Source organism: Monodon monoceros, unplaced genomic scaffold (genome assembly GCF_005190385.1).
Source record: "Monodon monoceros isolate NGI ecotype Baffin Bay Population unplaced genomic scaffold, NGI_Narwhal_1 Super_Scaffold_2, whole genome shotgun sequence".
Lineage (NCBI taxonomy): Eukaryota > Metazoa > Chordata > Mammalia > Artiodactyla > Monodontidae > Monodon > Monodon monoceros.
In genome coordinates this window covers 90,125,042-90,150,606 of record NW_021703776.1, presented here as the reverse complement: position 1 = coordinate 90,150,606, position 25,565 = coordinate 90,125,042, and the positions used below count along the sequence as shown (strand labels likewise).

General features: G+C 40.0%; 1 protein-coding gene across 1 annotated transcript in view; it reads left to right on the top strand.

Annotated features, from left to right (window-relative positions):
* SVOPL (SVOP like) overlaps nucleotides 1–25,565 on the top strand; it is a 71,971-nt gene that overhangs the window by 31,345 nt on the left and 15,061 nt on the right. Inside the window, 2 exon segments of the mRNA XM_029233275.1 lie at nucleotides 856–921; nucleotides 924–947. Coding sequence (XP_029089108.1) covers nucleotides 856–921; nucleotides 924–947 — 90 coding nt within the window.

Below are 25,565 nucleotides of genomic sequence, written 5' to 3'. Positions count from 1 at the left end.
ATCTGAATCCATTGTTTTCAATAGCCACTAGCCTCATTTTCTAGAAAAAGAAAAAGTTTCTGTGAAAAGGCACTCCACCCCCAGACATTCTTATAAATATAGCAGTGCCCCCCAGGGCAGGAAAGCGTCTTGTTTTTTGCATTTGACAGATGGTGGCTAACACGATGTGGCCAAGTAAAGAGGCCACGTGCTTTGCTTCAGTGAATTGATGAAAACTGATCAGTATTTATAGTGTTAAGAGAAAAATTTCTAAAATTAAAAGAAGCATTCTTTCATATATTCTCCCTAAAATCTTCTTTATTAAATACTATTTGCTTATTTATTAAGAACTCTGAATCAGATTAATGAGGTTTTACTGTAAATGCAAGAAAGTTGCAGCAAGAAAGTAGATTGCACCATAAGATCTTACAACACAAACATGGTGAACGGTGTAGCATGTATGTGGCACTCCCGTCAGTTCTTTTCACTGTATCTGTATTAAAGGTTTGGTTGGATTGTTATTACTTGGGGAGTATTTTCTTTCCATTCAGTAGAACCACCTTTATATGTTTATAGCTCTAAAGTGGAAATCTTCTGTCTGACTGCAAGTACCTTTCTAAAATTACGTTTGGAATATTAAACACCTATTTTGGAATTTGCTCACTTAAAGGATAATTTCTAAGTGTTTATTTTCTGATATTGTTAAAATTCAAACTTGTGTACCTGAGAAAATGAACATCTTTCTATATCCTGTGTATCCATATAGAATATTTGGCCTTTTATATATACCAAAGCCTGACCTGTGGAGGGAAGGGCAGAGGACTTGGGAGAGAGGGGTTTAAGCTAACTGATGCTTTCTACGCTTCTCCACTCCAGGTGTACCCCACAACGATGCGCTCTTTGGGGATGGGGACCGGTGGCTCCCCGTGTCGCATTGGTGCGAGATGGTGGCGCCATTTATATCCCAGGTACAGCCCAGGGAGGATATGTCTAAGGGAGGTGGGGAAAGAGGGACCTGGCTCCCTTCAGGTTAAGGGTTTAACCAAGGATTTGTTTACTTGAGTTTCCTTGAGGTGTTGTTTTCCCATTGTCTGGTTAATTTGGCTGGGAAAAGAGGCTAAATTGATGCTTCCAGTCTTCCAGTCAATAGCATGTATTGCATTGCATGCAGGGTTTAGATTTTGCTGGACATTGTTGGGGGAGGATGCAAAAGACATGGACGACACAAGGAGCTGGGGCAGCTGAACGACAGTGAGCTCCAACCCTGACACTGTCAAGGGTGCAATCGAAAAACAGCCCAGAAGTGCAGGGAGGCTGCACCAGGGTGCAAGGATGTGGCCCTGGGCAGGTTAAGTCCAGCATTTAGACGAACCAGGCACAGGCTGGGAGAAAATCCAGGGGTGATCTGGACCGTTGGATGGGCCCTGTTTCAGGAGAGAAACAGAGGCAGATATGGTGCCCCACATGGTCATGGTTCCTCAGAGGGCCAAACAGCTTGCCCCTCTGCTCTGATCTTTCTCTTTTGGCCATGAGAAATGGAAATCCCCCTGAGCTGGCTGCAGCCAAAGACGAGAGTGAGGCTGGGCCCTGGGTGGGCCTGATCCAGGCAGTGAGGGCTGTCCGGGACCCAGGCTCTGTCCTCCTCACATCTATCTGGGGCCCAGGGTCACTGAGCATTCAGGCTGTACTGCCTCAAGACCAGTGTGCCATGCTTGTCCACGGACATGGCCGCCCCGCAAATCCCAAACATCTATCCTTAGTTCCAGGCACCGGAAGACACCAAAGTACTCTCTGCACCCCAGAAGGATGCGCTCTCTGGCATCTCACTGGTCAGGCCTGGTCAGTTGTTCATAGTTGAGCTAAATCAGCTGTGGCCAAGAGTCAGGCTTATGGATGAATGCAACCTGGGAGGGGCAGTTTTCAGAGAAAGGGGGTTGACATGGGCTAAACAGACTGTAACGTGTATTTCTTATAATTTAATGGGATTTTGCTACCACCCTTATTAAAACTATTTTGGGAATATTTTGCCTACTTAATTAAAAATGAGGGCAGTTTTGGTCTTGCAGTTGTACTTTTCACAGTTCTTTTGCACTTATTATTTCAGCATGTTCAGAAAAGAACATAATGCTGAAAGGCAGCAGTAAAATATTGATCCTATTTCTGGATGGTCAGACCGAGGTAGAGTTTATTCTCCAAGCTTTAATTAGGAATAGTCTCTTGGTTCTCAACCGCTTGGAACATTTTCTCTGGGTATTTGTGGGCATTTATCTTTGAGGCCACCCTGCTTTCGGTGACTTTGTGGACCAGGAAATATCTCAACTAGGACCAGGTCTCCTGGGGCATAGGGCTTTGTTCTGCTTAGCATCCTTCTCGGGGAGCTCTCAACTCTTCACAGTGACGTCACCCAACTTTCTATGCCCCCCTCATCTGTAAAATGAAGATAAACAATAACACCCACTACGTAGGTTTCTTCTCAGTATTACGTGAGATTAATACATACAAAGCACTGAGCCCAACATTTGACACATAGGAAGCCCTCAATAAGTGTTAGCTAATAACCATAACGGTGATCAACAGCATCAAGGCCAAATGCTAAATATTCAGATAAGAGTATTTCTGTTACTGAGAAATATTTAAGCCCAGTTGAGTGATTTCAATCACTATGCAATTGGAATGTTTTGCTTTCCTCACCAGGTTTAGGATGGGAAGTTAGAATCTGGGAAGCTTTGTGTTTGCTCGTAGAATATTTGCCTGGGTTTGGAGTGGGGCCGGCTGCTCCAGGTAGACAGGAGAGCTTGGTGACACTCTCGTGAGCTCAGCAGGCAGTGTACCCTTGGACGCGGTTCTCAAGCTTCAGTGCATATCAGAGTGACTAGGGTAACTTGATACCGTGAAGATTCCCGGACTTCACCCAGAGATTCTGATTCTGTATATGGGACCATCACCCACAGTTTTAGCAGGAATCCAGAGTGAATCTGATGATATTGGTCTGGGGACCAATGAGAGGTGTGGCCATCAGCAAGGAAATTGACTTTACTTTCACTTAATTCTTCTTCTTCCTCCCCTTCCTTCCCTTCCCACTCCCCTTCCCTTTCTCCTCCTCTTTCTTGTGTCCTTCATTTAGGAACTTATTTTGGTGACTCATTCGACAAGTTGTTTTCAGGGTAATTCTCTACAAACCGCCTTTTTCACAGTTTGGCAGTTAGAATGCCAGAAAGGACTCCATAAGCTACCATCTATATTTGATAGAGTAGAAGCAAGACTTTATAAGGGAATTCCTCACTTCCACTGCAGGGGCCGGGGGTTTGATCCCTGCGTGCCGCGAGGCATGGCCAAAAAAAAAAAAAAGAATTTATCCCAGTTCAACTTTCAACCAGCATTTATTGCACGCTTACTCTGTGCCTGACATTGTTCTCTTTATTTATAGCAGTAAATAAGCCAGACCAGGGTCCAGTGGTGTGCTGCAACTGGCCTGCACTGGCTTGTGAAAACTGATTGTTAAATTTTCAGGAAATTACTTTGCAAGCCAGTTGATGTCACGTTGTAGCTTGAAATTAGCACGGTGGTGATTTTTATCCCATGGCCACAGGCAAATGCTACCATCAGGACTGTTTCTGGAAAGCCTGTTAAACATTTCGCAGCGCATCACCACAAGATTCCTGCTCTCAAGAGGCTTACTTTCAAGTTGGGTGCTTTACAAACATGCACAAAATTAAGATGATTCAAATTAATTATTTGCGTATCTTAATTATTTGCATATCTGTAAAGCACTCAACTTGAAAGTATGTTGGGAGGCAACGATAATGAGTGAAAGGGATGACAGGCCTTCCCCCCACCCCCTCTTTTGGCTCAAAATTCCTTTACTGAAGGATAAATTGAATTAAAATCCATACGTTCCATGAGGGACAGGCCTTTTTAAAAGACAAGGCTTCATATAGCCAATATTTTAGAGTAACTGTAAATGGAGAGTAGCCTTGAAAAATTGTGAATCGCTGTATTGTAGCCTGTCTGTAACTCACGTAATAAAGTACATCAACTGTACTTCAACTTAAAAAAGTTATAAAAAGAGGCAAGGTGACTTTGGAGTTGAGACCTGAAGTATAAGAAGCTGACAACTTGTAACGGGTAACAGCATTTCAGGTGGGATGACATCTGGTGCAAAGTCCTGGGGATGGGAAGAGCTTGGTGTCTTCTCGGAATAGAAGCTACCTGTGATGAGCAAAGTGCAGAGAAGTACAGGGAGAGAGTGTGCCTTGCAGGCATACTTTGGATTTTTTTTCTTAGGAGGAGTGGGAAGTAATTGAAGGGTTTTAAGCAGCGTCATGATCAGTTTTGCAATTTACAAAGAGCACTGTGGTTGCTGAAGAGTGAACTGGCAGGGGATTGGGAGAGGGCAAGGGGGGAACAAGCTTATCATAAGACTCTAATTTCACATCGCCATGTGCTCAAATGAAAAGGGAGATTTCAGAATTCTGGAAAACCATTTCTCTTATAGAGGGAAATACTACATAAAATTTTTTAATTTCTGCCCAGGAAAAAAAAAATACTAGACAAGGATGAAAGACAAACCTTTACTTTTCAAGGGTTTCAAAAAACCCTAATTGAATTGTCACAGCTGAGCAATGATTTTGTTGTCCTGTTGAATGCCTGACCTTCCTCAGAAGCATGGAAACAATGAGTCAACGCATAAGATGATACACAGAACTTCACCAGTTAATGGGAATAAAAAATCTATCCATTTCATAGTTTCATTAGTGATTTCTAGTAAGCAGTAAACTTACTGAGAAACTATGTTGTCCAAGATAAAGTCAGACACTAGTTAAAGTGGTAGGGACAGATTTTGATTAGTAATTATTGCAGTAGGGAAAAAGAGTCCAGTGTGAACTGAATTCAACTTTGATTTGTACAGAGGTGACTGGGCTTTTTAAAGGGAGAAGAGGGAGTAGGACAAGGAAGGTCTCAACAGAGAAAGGGAAGTGAAAATCGGCAAAAAGTGGTAAGAGGGGTTGGTCCACGTGAAACCCAGACAGGAGCCCTATCTCCAGGTATCGATCGGAACAAACAGTAAATTTTTTGGAAGCCTTGAGTATGTTCAGGTAGGCACTTTTAAGAGAGCTAGGGTCATCCGAGAGGTGTGGCTTTGAGCTGTTAGAAACTGTTAGTCTTTGTTCAAATTTTTATATACCAAGATTGAGGCTTAGGTGAGAAGCAGCTTAGAAAAGCCTGGCTAGGGTTTGGTCAAGGAGAAAGTTTTTCTCAATGTCAAGTGTGGTTCATAAATACATTTGTGTTTATTGTATTTTCAGTGATTTAAGAGATTTCCAAAGGCAATTTTGACCACGTGATTTTTTCTTCTTCCACACTGAAAACACAAAAATTAAAAACTTAGAAATAAAATTTTACTACCCTAATATTTTACTGGAGATAACAAATATAAATATTTTAATGAAGCCCTTGCAATATATCTAAGCATATGTACATATAAATATGCATATACATTTTACTCAAATATGATCATAGTTATATACTTTTTATTTTCTTAATAGATTTAAAATACTTTATTGGAATTCAATTGTTAGCATGATATTTATGGTAACATTATTCATAGGGTGATTCTTTCCACTTTAATGAGGTCTATTTTTATTAATTTTTAAATTTTACTGAAGTATAGTTGATTTACAATGTTTTTAGTTTCAGGTGTACAGCAAAGTGATTCAGTTATACATATACTCATTCTTTTCCAGATTCTTTTCCCATATAGGTTGTTATAGAATACTGAGTAGATTTCCCTGTGCTATACAGTAGGTCCTTATTGGTTATCTATTTTATATATAGTAGTGTGTTTACGTTAATCCCAAGCTCCTAATTTATCCCTTCCCCGTTTCCCCTTTGGTAACCATAAGTTTGTTTTCAAAATCTGTGAGTCTGTTTTGTAAATAACTTCATTTGTATCATTTTTAAAAATTAGATTCCACATATGAGTGATATCATATGATATTTGTCCTTCTCTGTCTGAATTACTTCACTTAGTATGATAATCGCTAGGTCCATCCGTGTTGCTGCATATGGCATTATTTCTTTCTCTTTTATGGTTGAGTAATATTCCATTGTATATATGTACCACATCTTCTTTATCCATTCCTCTGCCTGTGGACATTTAGGTTGCTTTTATGTCTTGGCTATTGTAAAAAGTGCTGCAATGGACATTGGGGTGCAAGTATCTTTTCTTTTTTAAAAAAATTAGTTAATTGATTTTTGGCTGAGTTGTGTCTTTGTTGCTGCGCGCGGGCTTTCTCTAGTTGCAGCGAGTGGGGGCTACTCTTCGTTGCGGTGGCGGGCTTCTCATTGCACTGGCTTCTCTTGTGGCAGAGCATGAGCTCTAGGTGTCCAGGCTTCAGTAGTTGTGGTTCACGGGCTCTAGAGCGCAGGCTCAGTAGTTGTGGCGCACAGGCTTAGTTGCTCTGTGGCATGTGGGATCTTCCCGGGCCAGGGCTCAAACCCGTGTCCCCTGCATTGGCAGGCGGATTCTTAACCACTGTGCCACCAGGGAAGCCCCAGGGTTGCATGTATCTTTTTGAATTATGGTTTTATCTGGATACATGCCCAGGAGTGGGATTGCTGGATCATATGGTAGCTCTATTTTTCATTTTTAATGAACCTCCATAGTGGTTATACCAATTTATTTATTTTTATTTTTTTAATTGAAGTATAGTGGATTTACAGTGTTGTGTTAATTACTGCTGTACAGCAAGTGACTCAGTTATACATATGTATACATTCTTTGCCATTATGGTTTATCACAGGATATTGAATATAGTTCCCTGTGCTATACAGTAGGACCTCATCCACTCTATATATACAAGTTTGCAGCTGCTAATCCCAAACTCCCAATCCATCCCTCTCCCACCCCCTCCCTCTAGGCAACCACCAGTCTGTTCTCTATGTCCCTGATTCTGTTTCTGTTTCATAGATAGGTTCATTTGTGTCATATTTTAGATTCCACATATAAGTGATGTCATATGGTATTTGTCTTTCTCTTTCTGACTTCACTTAGTGTGATAATCTCTAGTTGCATCCATGTTGCTGCAAATGGCATCACTTCATTCTTTTTTATGGCCGAGTAGTATTCCGTTGTATATACGTACCACATCTTCTTTATCCATTCATCTGTTGATGGTCATTTAGGTTGTTTCCATGTCTTGCCTATTGTGAACAGTGCTGCTATGAACACAGGGGTGAATGTATCTTTTTGAATTATAGTTTTGCCTTGATATATGCCTGGGAGTGAGATTGCTAGATTATATGGTAATTCTATTTTTAGTTTATTGAGGAACCTCCATACTGTTTTCCACAGTGGCTGCACCAATTTACATTCCCACCAACAGTGCAGGAGTGTTCCCTTTTTCTCCACGCCTCCTCGATCATTTGTTGTTTGTAGACTTTTTGATGATGGCCATTCTGACCAGTATGAGGTGATGCCTCGTTGTAGTTTTGATTTGCATTTTTCTAATAATTAGTGATGTTGAGCATCTTTTCATGTGCTTTTTGGCCATCTGGCCGTCTTCTTTTTTTTTTTTTTTTTTTTTGCGGTACGTGGGCCTCTCACTGTTGTGGCCTCTCCCGTTGCGGAGCACAGGCTCCGGATGCACAGGCTCAGCGGCCATGGCTCACGCGCCCAGCCGCTCCGCGGCATGTGGGATCTTCCCGGACCGGGGCACGAACCCGTGTCCCCTGCGTCGGCAGGCAGACTCTCAACCAGCTGTCTTCTTTGGAGAAATTTCTATTTAAATCTTCTGCCTGGGACTTCCCTGGTGGTACAGTGGTTAGGACTCTGCATTTCCAGTGCGGGGGGCACGGGTTCAATCCCTGGTTGGGGAACTAAGATCCTGTGTGCAGTGCAGTGCGGCACCTCCACCCCCACTAGATCTGCTGCCCATTTTTCGATTGGGTTGTTTGTTTTCTTGACATAAGCTGCATGAGCTATTTGTATGTTTTGGAGATTAATCCCTTGTTGGTTGCTTTGTTGGCACATTATTTTCTCCCATTCTGTGGGTTGTCTTTTTGGTTATGGTTTCCTTTGCTGTGCAAAAGCTTTTACGTTTAATTAGGTCCCATTTGTTTATTTTTGTTTTTATTTCATTACTTTAGGAGGTGGATCAAAAAAGTTATTGCTGCGATTTATGTCAAAGAGTGTTCTGCCTATGTTTTCATCTAAGAGGTTTATAGTGTCCGCCCTTACATTTAGGTCTTTGATCCATTTTGGTCTATTTTTGCATATGGTGTTAGAGAATGTTCTTTTTTTTTTTCTTTTTTAAATTATTTATTTATTTTAACATCTTTATTGGAGTATAATTGCTTTACAATGGTCTGTTAGTTTCTGCTTTATAACAAAGTGAATCAGCTATACATATACATATATCCCCATAGCTCTTCCCTCTTGCATCTCCTACCTTCCCACCCTCCTTTTTAAATTTAAAAAAAATTTTAATTTTTGGCTGCATTAGGTCTTCATTGCCATGTGAGCTTTCTCTAGTTGTGGCGAAGGGGGGCTACTCTTCATTGTGAGCAAGGGCTCTAGGTGCATGGGCTTCAGTAGTTGTGGCTCAAGGGCTCTAGACTCAGGCTTAGTAGTTGTGGTGCACGGGCTTAGTTGCTCTGCCTCATGTGGGATCTTTCCAGACCAGGGCTCGAACCCATATCCCCTGCATTGGCAGGCAGATTCTCAACCACTGTGCCACCAGGGAAGTCCCATTAGAGAATGTTCTAATTTCATTCTTTTACATGTAGCTGTCCAGTTTTCCCAGCACCACTTATTGAAGAGTCTGTCTTTTCTCCATTGTATATTCTTGCCTCCTTTGTCATAGATTAATTGACCATAGGTGCATGGGTTTATTACTGGGCTTTCTATCCTGTTCCACTGATTTATATTTCTGTTTTTGTGCCAGTACCATACTTTTTTGATGACTGTCGCTTTGTAGTATAGTCTGAAGTCAGGAAGCCTGATTCCTCCAGCTCTGTTTTTCTTTCTCAAGATTGCTTTGGCTGTTTGGGATCTTTTGTGTTTCCATACAAATTTACAATTCCTTTGTTCTTGTTCTGTGAAAAATGCCATTGGTAATTTGATAGGGATTGCATTGAATCTGTAGATTGCCTTAGGTAGTATAGCCATTTGACAATATTAATTTTTCCAACCCAAGAACATGGTATATCTTTCTATCTGTGTCATCTTTGATCTCTTTCATCAGAGTCCTATAGTTTTCAGAGTACAGGTATTTTGCCTCCTTAGGTAGGTTTATTCCTAGGTATTTTATTATTTTTGATGCAGTGGTAAATGGGATTATTTCCTTAATTTCTCTTTCTGCTCTTTCATTATTAGTGTATACAAATGCAGGAGATTTCTATGTATTAATTTTGTTTTTTTGTTGTTTTATTTATATTTATTTTTGGCTGTGTTGGGTCTTTGTTTCTGTGCGAGGGCTTTCTCTAGTTGCGGCGAGTGGGGGCCACTCTTCATCGCGGTGCGTGGGCCTCTCACTGTCGTGGTCTCTCTTGTTGCGGAGCACAGGCTTCAGACACGCAGGCTCAGTAGTTGTGGCTCATGGGCCCAGTCGCTCCGCAGCATGTGGGATCTTCCCAGACCAGGGCTCGAACCCATGTCCCCTGCATTCGCAGGCAGATTCTCAACCACTGCACCACCAGGGAAGCCCTGTGTATTAATTTTGTATCCTGCAACTTTACCAAATTCATTTATGAGCTCTAGTAGTTTTCTGGTAGCATCTTTAGGATTTTCTATATATAGTATCATGTCATCTGCAAACAATGACAGTTTTACTTCTTTTCCAATTTGGATTCCTTTTATTTCTTTTTTATTCTCTGATTGCTGTGGCTAGGACTTCCAAAACTATGTTGAATAAAAGCGGTGAGAGTGGACATCCTTGTCTTGTTCCAGATATTAGAGGAAATGCTTTCAGTTTTTCACTGTTGAGAATGATGTTAGCTGTGGGTTTGTCATATATGGCCTTTAGTGTGTTAAGGTAAGTTCCCTCTATGCTCACTTTCTGGAGAGTTTTTTTTTTTTAATCATAAATGGGTGTTGAATTTTGTCAAAAGCTTTTTCTGCATCTATTAAGATGACCATAGTTTTTATTCTTCAGTTTGTTAATGTGGTGTATCACACTGATTGATTTGTGTATATTGAAGAATGCTTGCATCTCTGGGATAAATTCCACTTGATCATGGTGTATGATGCTTTTAATGTATTTTTGGATTTAGTTTGCTAGTATTTTGTTGAGTATCTTTGTGTCTGTGTTCATCAGTGATTCTGGCATGTAATTTTCTTTTTTTGTAGTATCTTTGTCTGGTTTTGGTATCAGGGTGATGGTGGCCTCATAGAATGAGTTTGGGAGTGTTGCTCCCTTTGGAATTTTTGGAAGAGTTTCAGAAGGATGGGTGTTAGCTCTTCTCTAAATGTTGGATAGAATTCACCTGTGAAGCCATCTGGTCCTGGACTTTTGTTTGTTGGAAGTTTTTAAATGACAGTTTCAATTTCACTACTTGTGATTGATCTGTTCATATTTTCTATTTCTTCCTGGTTCAGTCTTCAAGGTTCTACATTTCTAAGAACTTATCCATTTCTTCTAGGTTGTCCATTTTATTGGCATACAGTTGCTTGCTGTAGTCTCTTATGATCCTTTGTATTTCTGTGGTGTCAGTTGTAACTTCTGTTTCATTTCTAATTTTATTGATTTGAGTCCTCTCCCTGTCTTTCTTGATGAGTCTGGCTAAAAGTTTATCAATTTTGTTTATCTTTTCAAAGGACCAGCTTTTATTTTTTATTTATTTTAAAAATTTTCTGTATGTATTTAATCTCCAGTCTTGTTCAACTGCTACAGTCTTTGTCACACATTTAACAGATATTTATTGAGTTTCTACTATGTACCAGACTATGTGCTAGAAGAATTCAGATACATTGATTTGATTGATTGGATTTCAAAAAGCTTAGAGTACAGTGGGCATCCAAAGGTTTGATATACATAAAACTTCTTAATAAGGCACCATCATTCTACAATTTTTTCTCAGTTTCTAAATTTGGAGTCTTTTTAATACTTGGGGAATGACCTAATTAACCAACAGCACTATGATGCTGAAAGCACTTATATTATAAAAAATATACATGATTATTCTGTAATTTATTATAAGGCAAATATGCAGGGCATTTGCTTAATTATTATTTTAATAGAGTACTTTGTCCATTTAGGGAGTTAAATTTAAAGTATCATGATAAAATCATAATAATTATGACATTTAGGTAACCTCACCTAAACCTATAACTTCAAATAAAATCAGTGACTCCCAAATGTGTATTTTTGGCCAACAGCTTGCTTTTGAGTTTCAGAAACTTGAAACCAATGCCCTGCTATACATTTCTACCTAAGTATCCCTCAAGTACTTCAAATTCAAAACGTTCATATATAAACACAATATTTTCTCTTACAGAGCTGCTTTACCCTCAGTATGTTTTAGATTAGTTATTCATCCCAGTCCCAAGAGTTAACCTAATCCCCTGCTTCATATTTTTTTTTCACACACACACACTGTATTTTATTTTTACAAGAGATAAATAAACTGACACCAAGCATTGTAAATGGATGACCACAACAAAAGCAACAGTGATTGCAATTACCAAACACAAAACACACTCATACTATGTCATAATATTGACATTCAGTCCAGGAATCCTCCACTGTAACAGCTCCTTTACTTTGCAGTGAAAACTGCTTTGTATATTTTTTGCCTCTGAGTCCTTGTGGGATTTTTTTTTTTATTCAAACAAAGTCACAAAAATTATAATTCTCATCAGTTCACTCAGTCCCATGTATTAATTTTTTTTCATCTTGATCTTTTGTTAGCACTTTTATGAGTTCATCAGTTTTCCATTAGAGTTCTGAAAATGCTTATTCATTCAGTTCAGCAGTATAGTCAGTTACCAGAAACCTGTGCTTGTCAGAGTCTTTTCCATGAATCCTTGAAGATGAAACCCTTTTACAGGAACATTTTTGCAAAACCATCAGAGTACACCCAGAACTGTCTGTAAATGACAAGAGACTTAAAAATGACCACGGTTAAAGATTTGATGAAAGTTCATAATAATGCAACTGACAAGGAAATTTAGTTATTTCTGAGATATGCATTTTAAAGTAATAACTAGAATTATGACTTATAACATTATACCAGAACATATAAGATTTTTAGAAATTTCATGTAATGTCTGAAACATTTATATTAATATATTGCCATACATATAACCCAAAAAAAGTTTAGTATTAGTTGTTTTTTTTGTTTCTTTTTTTATACTGTAGGTTCTTATTAGTCATCAATTTTATACACATCAGTGTATACGTGTCAATCCCAATTGCCCAATTCAGCACACCACCATCCCCACCCCACCGCGGTATTCCCCCCTTGGTGTCCATACGTTTGTTCTCTACATCTGTGTCTCAACTTCTGCCCTGCAAACCGGTTCATCTGTACCATTTTTCTAGGTTCCACATAATGTGTTAATATACGATATTTGTTTTTCTCTTTCTGACTTCACTCTGTATGACAGTCTTTAGATCCATCCACGTCTCAACAAATGACTCAATTTCGTTCCTTTTTATGGCTGAGTAATATTCCATTGTATATACGTACCACATCTTCTTTATCCATTCGTCTGTCGATGGGCATTTAGGTTGCTTCCATGACCTGGCTATTGTAAATAGTGCTGCCATGAACATTGGGGTGCATGTGTCTTTTTGAATTATGGTTTTCTTTGGGTATATGCCCAGTAGTGGGATTGCTGGGTCATATGGTAATTCTATTTTTAGTTTTTTAAGGAACCTCCATACTGTTCTCCATAGTGGCTGTATCGATTTACATTCCCACCAACAGTGCAAGAGGGTTCCCTTTTCTCCACACCCACTCCAGCATTTGTTGTTTGTAGATTTTCTGATGATGTCCATTCTAACTGGTGTGAGGTGATACTTCATTGTAGTTTTGATTTGCATTTCTCTAGTAATTAGTGATGTTGAGCAGCTTTGCATGTGCTTCTTGGCCATCTGTATGTCTTCTTTGGAGAAATGTCTATTTAGGTCTTCTGCCCATTTTTGGATTGGGTTGTTTGTTTCTTTAATATTGAGCTGCATGAGCTGTTTATTTATTTTGGAGATTAATCCTTTGTCCATTTGCAAATATTTTCTCCCATTCTGAAGGTTGTCTTTTCGTCTTGTTTATGCTTTCCTTTGCTGTGCAGAAGCTTTGAAGTTTCATTAGGTCCCATTTGTTTATTTTTGTTTTTATTTCCATTACTCTAGGAGGTGGATCAAAAAAGATCTTGCTGTGATTTTTGTCAAAGAGTGTTCTTCCTATGTTTTCCTCCAAGAGTTTTATAGTGTCCGGTCTTACATTTAGGTCTCGAATCCATTTTGAGTTTATTTTTGTGTATGGTGTTAGGGAGTGTTCTAATTTCATTCTTTTACATGTAGCTGTCCAGTTTTCCCAGCACGACTTATTGAAGAGACTGTCTTTTCTCCATTGTATATCTTTGCCTCCTTTGTCATAGATTAGTTGACCATAGGTGCATGGGTTTATCTCTGGACTTTCTGTCTTGTTCCATTGATGTATGTTTCTGTTTTTGTTCCAGTACCATATTGTCTTGATTACTGTAGCTTTGTATACAAAGCTTTGTATACTATACAGTATAGTCTGAAGTCAGGGAGTCTGATTCCTCCAGTTCTGTTTTTTTCCTTCAAGACTGCTTTGGCTATTCGGGGTCTTTTGTGTCTGCATACAAATTTTAAGATGATTTGTTCCAGTTCCGTAAAAAAATGCCATTGGTAATTTGCATTGAATCTGTAGATTGCTTTGAGTAGTATAGTCATTTTCACAATATTGATTCTTCCAATCCAACAACATGGTATATATCTCCATCTGTTGGTATCATCTTTAATTTCTTTCATCAGTGTCTGACAGTGTTGTGCATACAGGTCTTTTGTCTCCCTAGGTAGCTTTATTCCTAGGTATTTTATTTTTTTTTTGCATTGGTAAATGGGAGTGTTTCCTTAATTTCTCTTTCAGATTTTTCATCATTAGTGTATAGGAATGCAAGAGATTTCTGTGCATTAATTTTGTATCCTGCAACTTTACCAAATTCATTGATTAGCTCTACTAGTTTTCTGGTGGCATCTTTAGGATTCTCTAGGTATAGTATCATGTCATCTGCAAAAAGTGTCCGTTTTACTTTTTCTTTTCCAATTTGGATTCCTTTTATTTCTTCTCTGATTGCCGTAGCTAGGACTTCCAAAACTATGTTGAATAATAGTGGTGAGAGTGGACATCCTTGTCTCATTCCTGATCTTAGAGGAAATGCTTTCAGTTTTTCACCATTGAGAATGATATTTGCTGTGGGTTTGTCATATATGGGCTTTATTATGTTGAGGCAGGTTCCCTCTATGCCCACTTTCTGGAGGGTTTTTATCATAAATGGGTGTTGAATTTTGTCAAAAGCTTTTTCTGCATCTATTGAGATGATCATATGGTTTTTATTCTTCAGTTTGTTAATATGGTGTATCACATTGATTGATTTGCATATATTGAAGAATCCTTGCATCCCTGGGATAAATCCCACTTGATCATGGTGTATGATCCTTTTAATGTGTTGTTGGATTCTGTTCGCTAGTATTTTGTTGAGGATTTTTGCATCTATATTCATCAGTGATATTGGTCTGTAATTTTCTTTTTTTTGTGGTATCTTTGTTTGGTTTTGGAATAAGGGTGATGGTGGCCTCATAGTATGAGTTTGGGAGTGTTCCTTCCTCTGCAGTTTTTTGGAAGAGTTTGAGAAGGATGGGTGTTAGCTCTTCTCTAAATGTTTGATAGAATTCACCAGTGAAGCCATCTGGTCCTGGACTTTTGTTTGTTGGAAGATTTTTAATCACAGTTTCAATTTCCTTACTTGTGATTGGTCTGTTCCTATTTTCTATTTCTTCCTGGTTCAGTCTTAGAAGGTTATACCTTTCTACGAATTTGTCCATTTCTTCCAGGTTGTCCATTTTATTGGCATGGAATTGCTTGTAGTGGTCTCTTAGGATGCTTTGTATTTCTGCAGTGTCTGTTGATACTTCTCCTTTTTCATTTCTAATTTTATTGATTTGAGTCCTCTCCCTCTTTTCCTTGATGAGTCTGGCTAATGGTTTATCAATTTTGTTTATCTTTTCAAAGAACCAGCTTTTAGTTTTATTGGTCTTTGCTATTGTTTTCTTTGTTTCAATTTCATTTATTTCTGCTCTGATCTTTATGATTTCTTTCCTTCTACTAGCTTTGGGTTTTGTTTGTTCTTCTTTCTCTAGTTCCTTTAGGTGTATGGTTAGATTGTTTATTGGAGGTTTTTCTTGTTTCTTGAGGTAGGCTTGTATTGCTATAAACTTCCCTCTTAGAACTGCTTTTGCTGCATCCCATAGGTTTTGGATCATCATGTTTTCGTTGTCATTTCATTTGTCTCTAGGTATTTTCTGATTTCCTCTTTGATTTCTTCAATGATCTGTTGGTTATTTAGTAGCGTATGGTTTAGCCTCCATGTGCTAGTGTTTTTCCGTTTTTTTCCCGTAATTGATTTCTAATCTCATACCGTTGTGGTCAGAAAAGATGCTTGATATTATTTCAATTTTCTTAAATTTACTGAGGCTTGATTTTTGACCCAAGATGTGATCTATCCTGGAGAATGTTCCATGCGCACTTGAGAAGAAAGTGTAATCTGCTGTTTTTGGATGGAATGTCCTATAAATATCAATTAAATCTATCTAGAACCAGCTTTTAGTTTCATTGATCTTTTCTATTGTGTTCTTCATCTCTATTTCATTTATTTCTGCTCTGATCTTTATGATTTCTTTCCCTTTACTAACTTTGGGTTTAGTTTATTCTTCTTTCTCTGGTTGTTTTAGGTGTAAGCCTAGGTTTTTTATTTGAGCTTTTTCTTGTTTCCTAAGGTAAGATTGCATTGCTATAAACTTCCCTCTTAGTACTGCTTTTGCTGTGTCCCGTAGGTTTTAGATCATCATATTTTCATTGTCATTTGGCTCTAGGTATTTTTTGATTTCCTCTTTGATTTCTTCAGTGATCCATTGGTTGTTTAGTAACATATTGTTTAGCCTCCATGTGTTTGTGTTTTTTACAGTTTTTTTTCCCTGTAATTGATTTCTCATCTCATAGCACTGGGGTAAGAAAAGATGCTTGCTGTGATTTCTATTTTCTTAAATTTACTGAGGCTTGATTTGTGTCCCAAGATGTGCTCTATCCTGAAGAATGTTCCATGTGCACTTGAGAAAAAAGTGTATTCTGCTGTTTTTGGATGGAATCTTCTATAAATATCAATTAAGTGCATCTGGTCTAATGTGTCATTTAAGGTCTGTGTTTCCTTATTGATTTTCTGTCTGGATGATCTATCCATTGATGTAAGTGGGGTGTTAAAGTCTCCCACTATTATTGTGTTACTGTTGATTTCTCCTTTTCTGGCTGTTAGCATTTGCCGACCCCTGCCTTCTTAGGAGATCCTCCAAGACCTGCAGGTAGGTCCAGCCCAGGATCCTATGGAGTTACTGCTTTGTGTTGGGTCCCAGTGTATTTGAACCCTTGTGAGTGCTCTCCAAGAGTGCAGTCTCTGTTTGCCCCAGTCCTGTGAAGCTCCTGTACTCAAGCCCCACTGGCCTTCAAAGCCAACTGCTCTGGGCGGGTTCCTCCTCCCAATGCCAGACCCTCAGGCTAGGGAGCCTGACATGGGGCTCAGAACTCTCTTGTGGGAAAATCTTTGTGATATAATTATTTTTCAGTTTGTGAGTTGCCCACCCAGTGGGTATGGGATTTGATTATGTCATGAAAGCACCCCTCCTATGGTCTTGTTGTGAATTTTTTTTGTCTTTGAATGTACAATACCTTTTGTTGGTGGGTTCCAGTCTTTTCTGTTGATTGCTGTTCAGTAGTTAGTTGTGATTTTGGTGCTTTCAGGAGAGGAGGTGAGCTCAGGTCCTTCTACTCCACCATCTTGTCCAGAATCAAGGGGCTGCTTTTAGTTTGGATGCTTGCTGCCTCTTTCATCAGTGTGTGCCTGCCGTTATCCACTTGATATGGGGTGTGCAGGTGTGGTGGCTCTTGTGCAGTCCTAGGATGGTGGGGGAAGCACTTGGCGCCTGCTTGAAGGTCTCATAGTGGCAGCTGTGGCCAGTGCACTCCCGGGACAGCAGGGGCAGGGCTTGGTACCTGCTTGTGGATATCCTAGGGATGGCTGTGGTCTGTACACTCCCGGGATGGGAGGGCAGTGCTTGGCACCTGCTCACATGTCTCATTGTGGCAGCTGCGGCCAGTGCACTTCTGGGACAGCAGGGGCAGGGCTTGGTGTCTGCTTGTGGGTTTCCTAGGGGTAGCTGCAGTCCGCACACTCCTGGGACGGGAGGGCGGTTCTTGGCACCTGCTCACAGGTCTTGTAGCAGTGGCGGTGACTTATGCCCTGCTCCTGTTGGCAGTGTCCTGTTGCTTGAGAATGCTTGTAGGGAAAGAACCTCTTATGGTGGTCCTGCCCCCTCTCCTTGTGCACCCCCCATTAATGGCAGTTTGCCTCTCTGGTGTGCCCAGGCTTCTTCTGTGTACACCCTTGGTTGCCACAGTCCAGCCTCTTCAGGCTGTCTCTGCACAGCCAACCCCAGTCCTACCCCTGGGTCTGGCCTCTGAAGCCTGAGCTTCAGCCCCCAGCCCCCACCTGCAGCAACAGATGAGTGTCTCAGCCTGGGGAGTGCAAGATGGCAGTGCTGACCTTCTGTGCAAGTTACTTTCTGTTTTGCCTTCCACAAACCGGTTTCTGCGCTCTCCTCCAAGGCTCTGAAGCTCCCCCTCCATCCAGGCTGATCTCCCCCGCCACTGAGGGGGCTTCCCAGGGTGTAGGAACCTTTCCTTCTTCACAGCTCCTTCCCTGGGGTGCAGGCCCCATCCCAATTCCTTTCTTTTTCCTTTTGTCCTACCTGGTTACATGGAGATTTCCTTGCCCTTCTGGGCAAGAAGTCTGAGGTCTTCTGCCGGTGTTCTGTGTTAATCCTCCTACTTGTAGATCAGTTTTTAATGTTTTTGTGGAAGAAGGTGAACTCCATGTCCTACTCCTCCACCATCTTGATCCCATCCCCATATACTTTTTAAGTTGAGATACAACTGACATATAATGTTATATTAATTTCAGGTGTACAGCATAGTGATTCCATATATTACAAAATGATCACAATAAGTCTAATATCCATCACCATACATACACATTTTTCTTTTCTTGTAATGAGAACTTTTAAGATTTAACCTCTTAGCAACTTTCAAGTATATAATACAGTATTAACTGTAGTCACAATGCTGTACCATACATCCCCAGGACTTATTGATTTTACAACTGGAGATGTGTATGTTTTGATCCCCTTCACCCATTTCACCCCCACCCCTGCTGCTGGCAACCACCAATCTGTTCTCTGTACCTGTGACAGTGTTTGTTTTTAGATTCCACATAAGTGAGATAATACAGTATTTGTCTTCCTCTGTCTGGCTTATTTCACCGAGCATAATGCCCTTAAGGTCCATCCATGCTGTTGTAAGTGCCAGGATTTCCTTCTTTTTCATGGCTGAATAATATTCCACTGTATATATACATACCACATTTACTTTATCCATTCATCCACTGATGGACACTTAGGTTGTTTCCATGTTTTGGCTGTTGCAAATAATGCTGCAATGAACATGGGAGTGCAGATAACTCTTCAAGCTAGTATTTTTGGTTCTTTTGGATAATTACCCAGAACTGGAATAGCTGGATCATATGGTAGTTCTATTTTTAATTTTTTGAGGAACTGCCCTACTGTTTTCCATATTGGCTGCACCAATTTATATTCCCACCATTGGTGAATGTGGGGTCTTAAAGTTCAAAAGAGTTCCCTTTTCTCCACATCCTTACCAACTCTTGTGATCACTTGCCTTTTTGATGATAGCCATTCTGACAGGTGTGAGGTGCTCTCTCACTGTGGTTTTAATTTTCATTTCCCCGATGATTAGTAACGTTGAGTAGATTTTCACATACCTGTTGGCCATCTGTATGTCATCTTTGGAAAATTGTCTCTTCGTGCCCTCTGCCCATTTTTACATTGAATTGTTTTCTTGTTATTGAGTTGTATGAGTTTTTCTGTATTTCGGATATTATTCATTCATTCATTGGTGAATGTGGGGTATTAAAATCCCCTACTATTACTGTATTGACATCTATTTCTCCCTTTAGATCTGTTAATATTTGCTTTGTATATTTAGGTGCTCCTGTATGGGGTGCATAAGTATTTACAAATGTTATATATTCTTGTTGGAGTGACCCTTTTATTATTATGTAATGACCTTCTTTGTCACTTAAAGTCTATTTTGTCTGATAAAAGTATAGCTACCCTAGCTTTCTTTTTGGTTTCCATTTGCATGGAGTATCTTTTATCATCCTTTCAGTTTCAGTCTGTGTGCATCCTTACATCTGAAGTGAATCTCTTGTAGGCAACATATAGGTGGGTCTTGTTATTTTTTGAAAAATCCATTGTCACTCTGTCTTTTGATTGGAGAATTCAGTCCTTTTACATTTAAAGTAAGTATTGATAGATATATACTTATTGCCATTTCTCTGTTTTCTGTCTTTGTTCCTAGGTTCATTTCTTTTTGTCTTACTCTCCCTTTCTGATTTGACAATTTTCTGTCATGCTATGCTTGGATTCCTTTCTTTTTCTCTTTTGTGTATCTACTCTAGATTTTTGCTTTGTGGCTACCATGAGACTTACATAAGACATTTTAGAGATACAGCTGTTGATTTGATAGCAGCTCCAGTTCAAATGCTTTCTAAAGCTCTACATTTTTACTCCCCACGCACACTTTGTTTTTGATATCACAATTTACATATTTTTATCTTGTGTATCCATTAACACATTATTGTAGTTATAGTTATTTTTACTACTTTTGGAGTGGGCAGAGGAAGAGCAGGAAGATGGTACCAGGCAGTCTTCTGGTCTCTGGAGAGGACTATAGTTGGTCCCTAGATGTGTGTTTAATTAGAAGCCTGCCACTCAGGTTGCAGCTGTGAAGATAAGCTTACAGGCCTCTTTCCCAGAAAGAAGGTGTTTCAGTCTGCTGGCTCTCTGTTGCTGTGCCCTGGGGTGTAGGTAGTTAAGAACTCTTTCTCTGTTAGTGTCTTGTGGGACCCATAAACATAAACCTTGCTGGCCACCAGAGCCAGTTGATCAAGGGGTGTTCCCTGGGCAGTAGCCACAAAAATTGGGACACCATACATGTACACAAGCTCCTTTTGGGGAGATAGCAGAGATTTGGAGCAAGGCAGAGAGACAGCACAAAGATGGCACCTGCCAGCCTTCATCTTTGCAGAGTATTTCAGTAGGCTCCTGGATGTATGTTAAAGCAGATGCCTGCCCCACAAGGTGATGGTTTAAAATAAGCAAATAAGCCTCTTTCACAGAAAGACTGGATGTGTTTCAGTGGGCTGACTCTGCACTGGTCCCCAGGTGGGTAGCCAGGTGAGTCCCTGGGAGCCCTCTAAGGAAAATGCTCAGTTTGCTATAGCCTTGTCTTATAGTGGGTGCAAGCCCTCTTGGCTTTCAAAACTAGATGTTTTGCGGGTTCATCTGTCAGGTGCAGGTCTTAAAAGTTGTGGTGCCAGATGTGGGGTTTGAACCCGTCACTCCTCATGGAGAAGCTCAAGGTTGTGAGTTCCCCTCTTTTTGTGTGTCACTGAACCGGGGGCGGGTTCATGGTAAGATTGTGTCTCAGCCTCTTCCACCCATTTTGATGTGGGATTTTCTTCTTTGCCTGATGTGTAGGAGTCACTCAGCTAGTTTTGGGGTTTCTTTCAGAGGATACTATTTTGTATGTAGCTGTAGATTCAGTGTGTCCGTGAGAGGAGGTGGGTTCATCTTGAACCCAAACCTTCATGGACTTTTTTTTTTTTTGCAGTACGCGGGCCTCTCACTGTTGTGGCCTCTCCCGTTGTGGAGCACAGGCTCTGGAGGTGCAGGCTCAGCGGCCATGGCTCACGGGCCTAGCTGCTCCGCGGCATGTGGGATCTTCCCGGACCGGGGCACGAACCCGTGTCCCCTGCATCGGCAGGCGGACTCTCGACCACTGCGCCACCAGGGAAGCCCTCATGGACTTTTTATAGCCTGCTTTTGGCATGCAACAATATGTTACATTTCTCAATGTTGATAAAAATAAAAGTCAAGCCCTTTTTCACACTGAAAAATGTCATATGTATACTCCAAAAATTACTTCCAAGAACTTTGTCAGTTCTGTATTGTTAAATGTCTAGACTATTTGATATTTGTCTATTATAAACAACAGTTATAAGCACTCCTGTGCTTACATTTTTATCCAACTGTGCAATTATCTCTTTAGGATAATTCCTAGAAATTGGATTGGTAGGTCAGGGGGTCTTCTTATTTTCCATTTTGATACATTGTGCTAAAATTCTCTTTGGGAAGGCTGTACCAGTGTGTTAGGCCTTGCTGCTTCACATACTGGCCAACTAGTTTTGTTTGTCTATTTCATCTTTGCCAATATTACTGGCAGTAAATGATATCTTTGATATTGTAATTCATGTTTCTTTGATTAGGAATGAAACTGAATGTTCTTTTCATATTTTAATTGGCTATCTTTTTTAGTTTGTTCACTCAGGTCCTTGTCCATTTTTCAATTTGGTCTTTAATAAATTGATTTGTAAGAGTCCTTCATATATATAAAGGATTTTAATCATTTTCCTGACATACTGCAAATGTTCCTCCCAACTTTGTCCTTCCTTCTTGTTTATGGTCCTCTTTCTCTGTACAGAAACTTAAGGTTCATAGACACTCAAATTTATCAATATTCATGATTAGAATTCTGAGAATACACATCTCTTTTCTTCCAGTCCTTCTCTGGTCTTGTCTTTTTTTGGGGAAAAGGTATGCATACTTTTTATTGAAATATGACATACATATAAAAGTGGCCATAAGTGTACAACTCAATCAATTTTCTCAAAGTGAAATGCATCCCAAATTCTGACCTAGAGATCCCTGACGTGCCCTCTTTCAGGCCATCATAGTGTCGAAGTGTGAGGTCTGATGTAGGAAACAGCTTTATAATTTCCTATATGGCAGGCCAGTTGTCCCTACACTATTTATTTAACTTTTTTTTTCATTTATTTACCTGTATTTTTACTCATGGATTAGAAATGTCTGCTTATATTCCCACAATCACTTGGTCTGTTTCTAGCCTTGCTATTTTAGTCCATTGATCTGTGTGGTTTCGTCACTGTCATATTCTTTTCATTAATCAGGTGGGGTTTATAGTACATTTTCAAAACTGGTTGTGTAAGCTCCACCTCATTGCTATTCTTTCTAAGATTTAGAATCATTTGCAATGTGCCTCCCTTGTCTGCCCAAATCCTATTAAGATTTTAATTGTTAAGTCATTAAATGTATCAGTTAATTTAGGAAAAGTTGACTTTTTTTCTTAGTGTTGTCTTCCCATATAAGAACAAGGTTCTTCTCTCCATTTGTTCAGTGTTTCTTTTGTGTTCCTTGCTGGGATTTTGTTTTCTTCAAATAGATCCTGCACATCTTGTTAAGTTTATTCTTAGGCATTTTAAGGCTTTTCATTGTTATTGCAAATAGATGATTTTCTTCCATTATAACTTCTAGTCTAACATTCTAACTAGCTATTGGTATTTAGAGAGGCTATTCAGTTTTTTGTCTATTGATTTTTCAAACCGCCAGCTTACTGAACTCATTCTGATGGGTTTTCATTTGAGTCTCTGAGTTTTTCAGGTTTGTCATTGATCTGCCCTGTGCTTTCAATCTATCCCTCCACGTTGAATCCTTCTGGTCAGCACTTTAATGTTAAGATTCCATAGCTTACAAACTGTAATGTGAACTCCATTGACTCACTCTTTCCTCTTCTTTCCAGTCAAGCTACTTAAAAGAGTTCTTCCTCCTCACTGTCTCATTTCCTTCCCCCCATTCACTCGTCCACCCGCTCCAACTGGCTGCAACCTTCCTGACTCCATCCAACAAAATGCTTGGTAAGGTCCCTGTGAGCGCCACGTCTCTAAATCGAAACGTCGTTTTAACCCTGCATTTTGCGGGACCTCTCCTTCACATACGGTTCTGATGGCCTCGCCCTCGCGCGCTGTCCCCTTCCTACGGTATCGTCACCTTGCATTTTGTGGTCTTCCTCCTGCATCTTCCACTGCTCTTCCTCAGTCTCTCCGTGGTACACCTTCCTCTACTCTTTATTATTGAGGATTCTTTATTTTTTTATACAGCAGGTTCTTATTAGTTATCTAATTTATACAAGTTAGTGTATGTATGTCAATCCCAATCTCCCAATTCATCCCCGCTCCCCCACTGAGGATTCTTATTGCTTAATATTAGATCCTCATCTTTTCATATTTTACTCTCCACTTAGGTGATTTCACCCATTTTTATGATTTTAATCACCAACTATATGCTCATGACTCCCATCTTTATATCTCTAGTCTAGGCCTTTCTTCTGAGCTGCGATTCATATATCCATTCACCTCCTCCACATTTCTGCTTGAATGTCTCAAACTCACCTTAAATTCACCACGTCCAATATTAAAATCATGACATTTCTCCCCAAGTCCACTCCTCTTCACAGTTTCCATCAGTGCATGGCATCACTACCCAACCTGGAACTGTCCTTTGCTGTTCCCTTCTCTCTCATCATTATAGCCGGTCCTAAAACCATGTGGATTTAACATCCTAATAATAGATGCTGAATCCTTAATCTTGTCTCCTTTTCCACCACCAGCATCACTCTGGTTTGAACTACCATCACCTTTCCCTGGATGGCTAAGGTAGCGTCCTGCCTGGTCTCCTCTGTGCTCTTACTCTCCTCCAACTCATTTTCCTCACCGCATCCGTGCAGATCTTACATTGTTCTTGTGCTTAAACTCTTTGTCATCTTGCCCTTGCCATTCCTCAACAATAAAGACCAGAATCCTCAACATGTGCTATGGGGCTGTGGCAGTGAGGCCCCCGTCTTGTACTCTTACCTGCTTGTAAAATTTCAAACACAGAAATGTGTAACTGAGAAAGGAATAATTCTCTGTAATTCTATCACCAGAGATAACCACCAGTGTATGTCTTAATGGTTTGGGGTATATTCTTCCAGATGCTTTTTTATGCATATACATTATGTCTCTCTTGGTATATCTGTTGTTATCAGTAATATACCAGAGTTGTATGAGTGTATCTATAAACTTATTACATACATATTATACTAGAGGCTTGTAAATATGTAGATAGACTTACTTAATAAATAACTACATCTATCTGTGTATCTACCTGTTATGGTCACCTGCAGAGACAGATGGAACTTCCCTCCACTCCTCCCCACCCCCCCAAAAAAACTGGGGGTCAGATGTCAAGACTGATGTCACATACACACACCAAGAGGGTATAAAAGGTTTATTGTTTAATTACATAGCTGAGATCTCTGGGAGAGCAGGGTAGCCCTCTCAGGCAGATCCAAAATGGCCTGAGAGAGCAGGCAAGGAGATTGGCTGGGGTTTTTCTTGCGGCCAGATTTGAGTGTTTCCATGCTAGGGCAGGGGCTTGTGTGGTTTGAATCTCCTACCAGTACCAAAGGATGAAGCATCCAGGCTTTCTTACCAGTTTGTTCAGAAATAGGGGTACAAGGGGAAGAGGGAAGGGTGAGGCTTAAAGGCTGTCAGCAGTCATCAAGTGGAGTCAGACTCCTCTTTACACTATGTATCCATGTGTGTGTGTGAGTACACATGTGGATAGGCCCATGTTCAAACATACACATACACAAACCTGTCCATCCGTCTGTCCACACATACCTACATACATATCTACATATTGCAACTGCCTTTTGTCATTAATAATCATTTTATGTTAGTATGTGGAGATCAACCTCATTCTCTTACGTAGGTGCATAGATTTCTATTGTAGGGATGTGTACAATTAGATGGCCATTACCTTGTTGATGAAGTTGTTTCTAATGTTATTTCTTTCTACTTTTACAAACAACGGGGCACTGAACATCATGCACAACTTTGTGCGACTATGTTAGTCATTGAGCTCTCTTATGTTCCGGATACTGTGAAAACCCAGGTCCCAGATTCTTTGAAGTGACGTTCTAGTGGAGAATAGACAAGGGACAAACAAACAGTTTGCTAACATGTTCAATATGATTACTGATATAAACACATATAAAACAGGGGAAGGAGATGGTGATGGGAGCGGTCTGCTATATCGGGTGGTTAGGGAGGGCCTCTACAATAGGGCGGAGTCATGTGGGAATGGCCACAGAGTATGTCTAAGGAAAAGCATTCTTTTTTAATAAATTTATTTATTGTATTTATTTTATTTTTGGCTGCATTCGGTCTTTGTTGCTGCGCGCGGGCTTTCTCTAGTTGCAGCGAGTGGGGGCTACTCTTCATTGCGGTGCACGGGCTTCTCATTGCGGTGGCT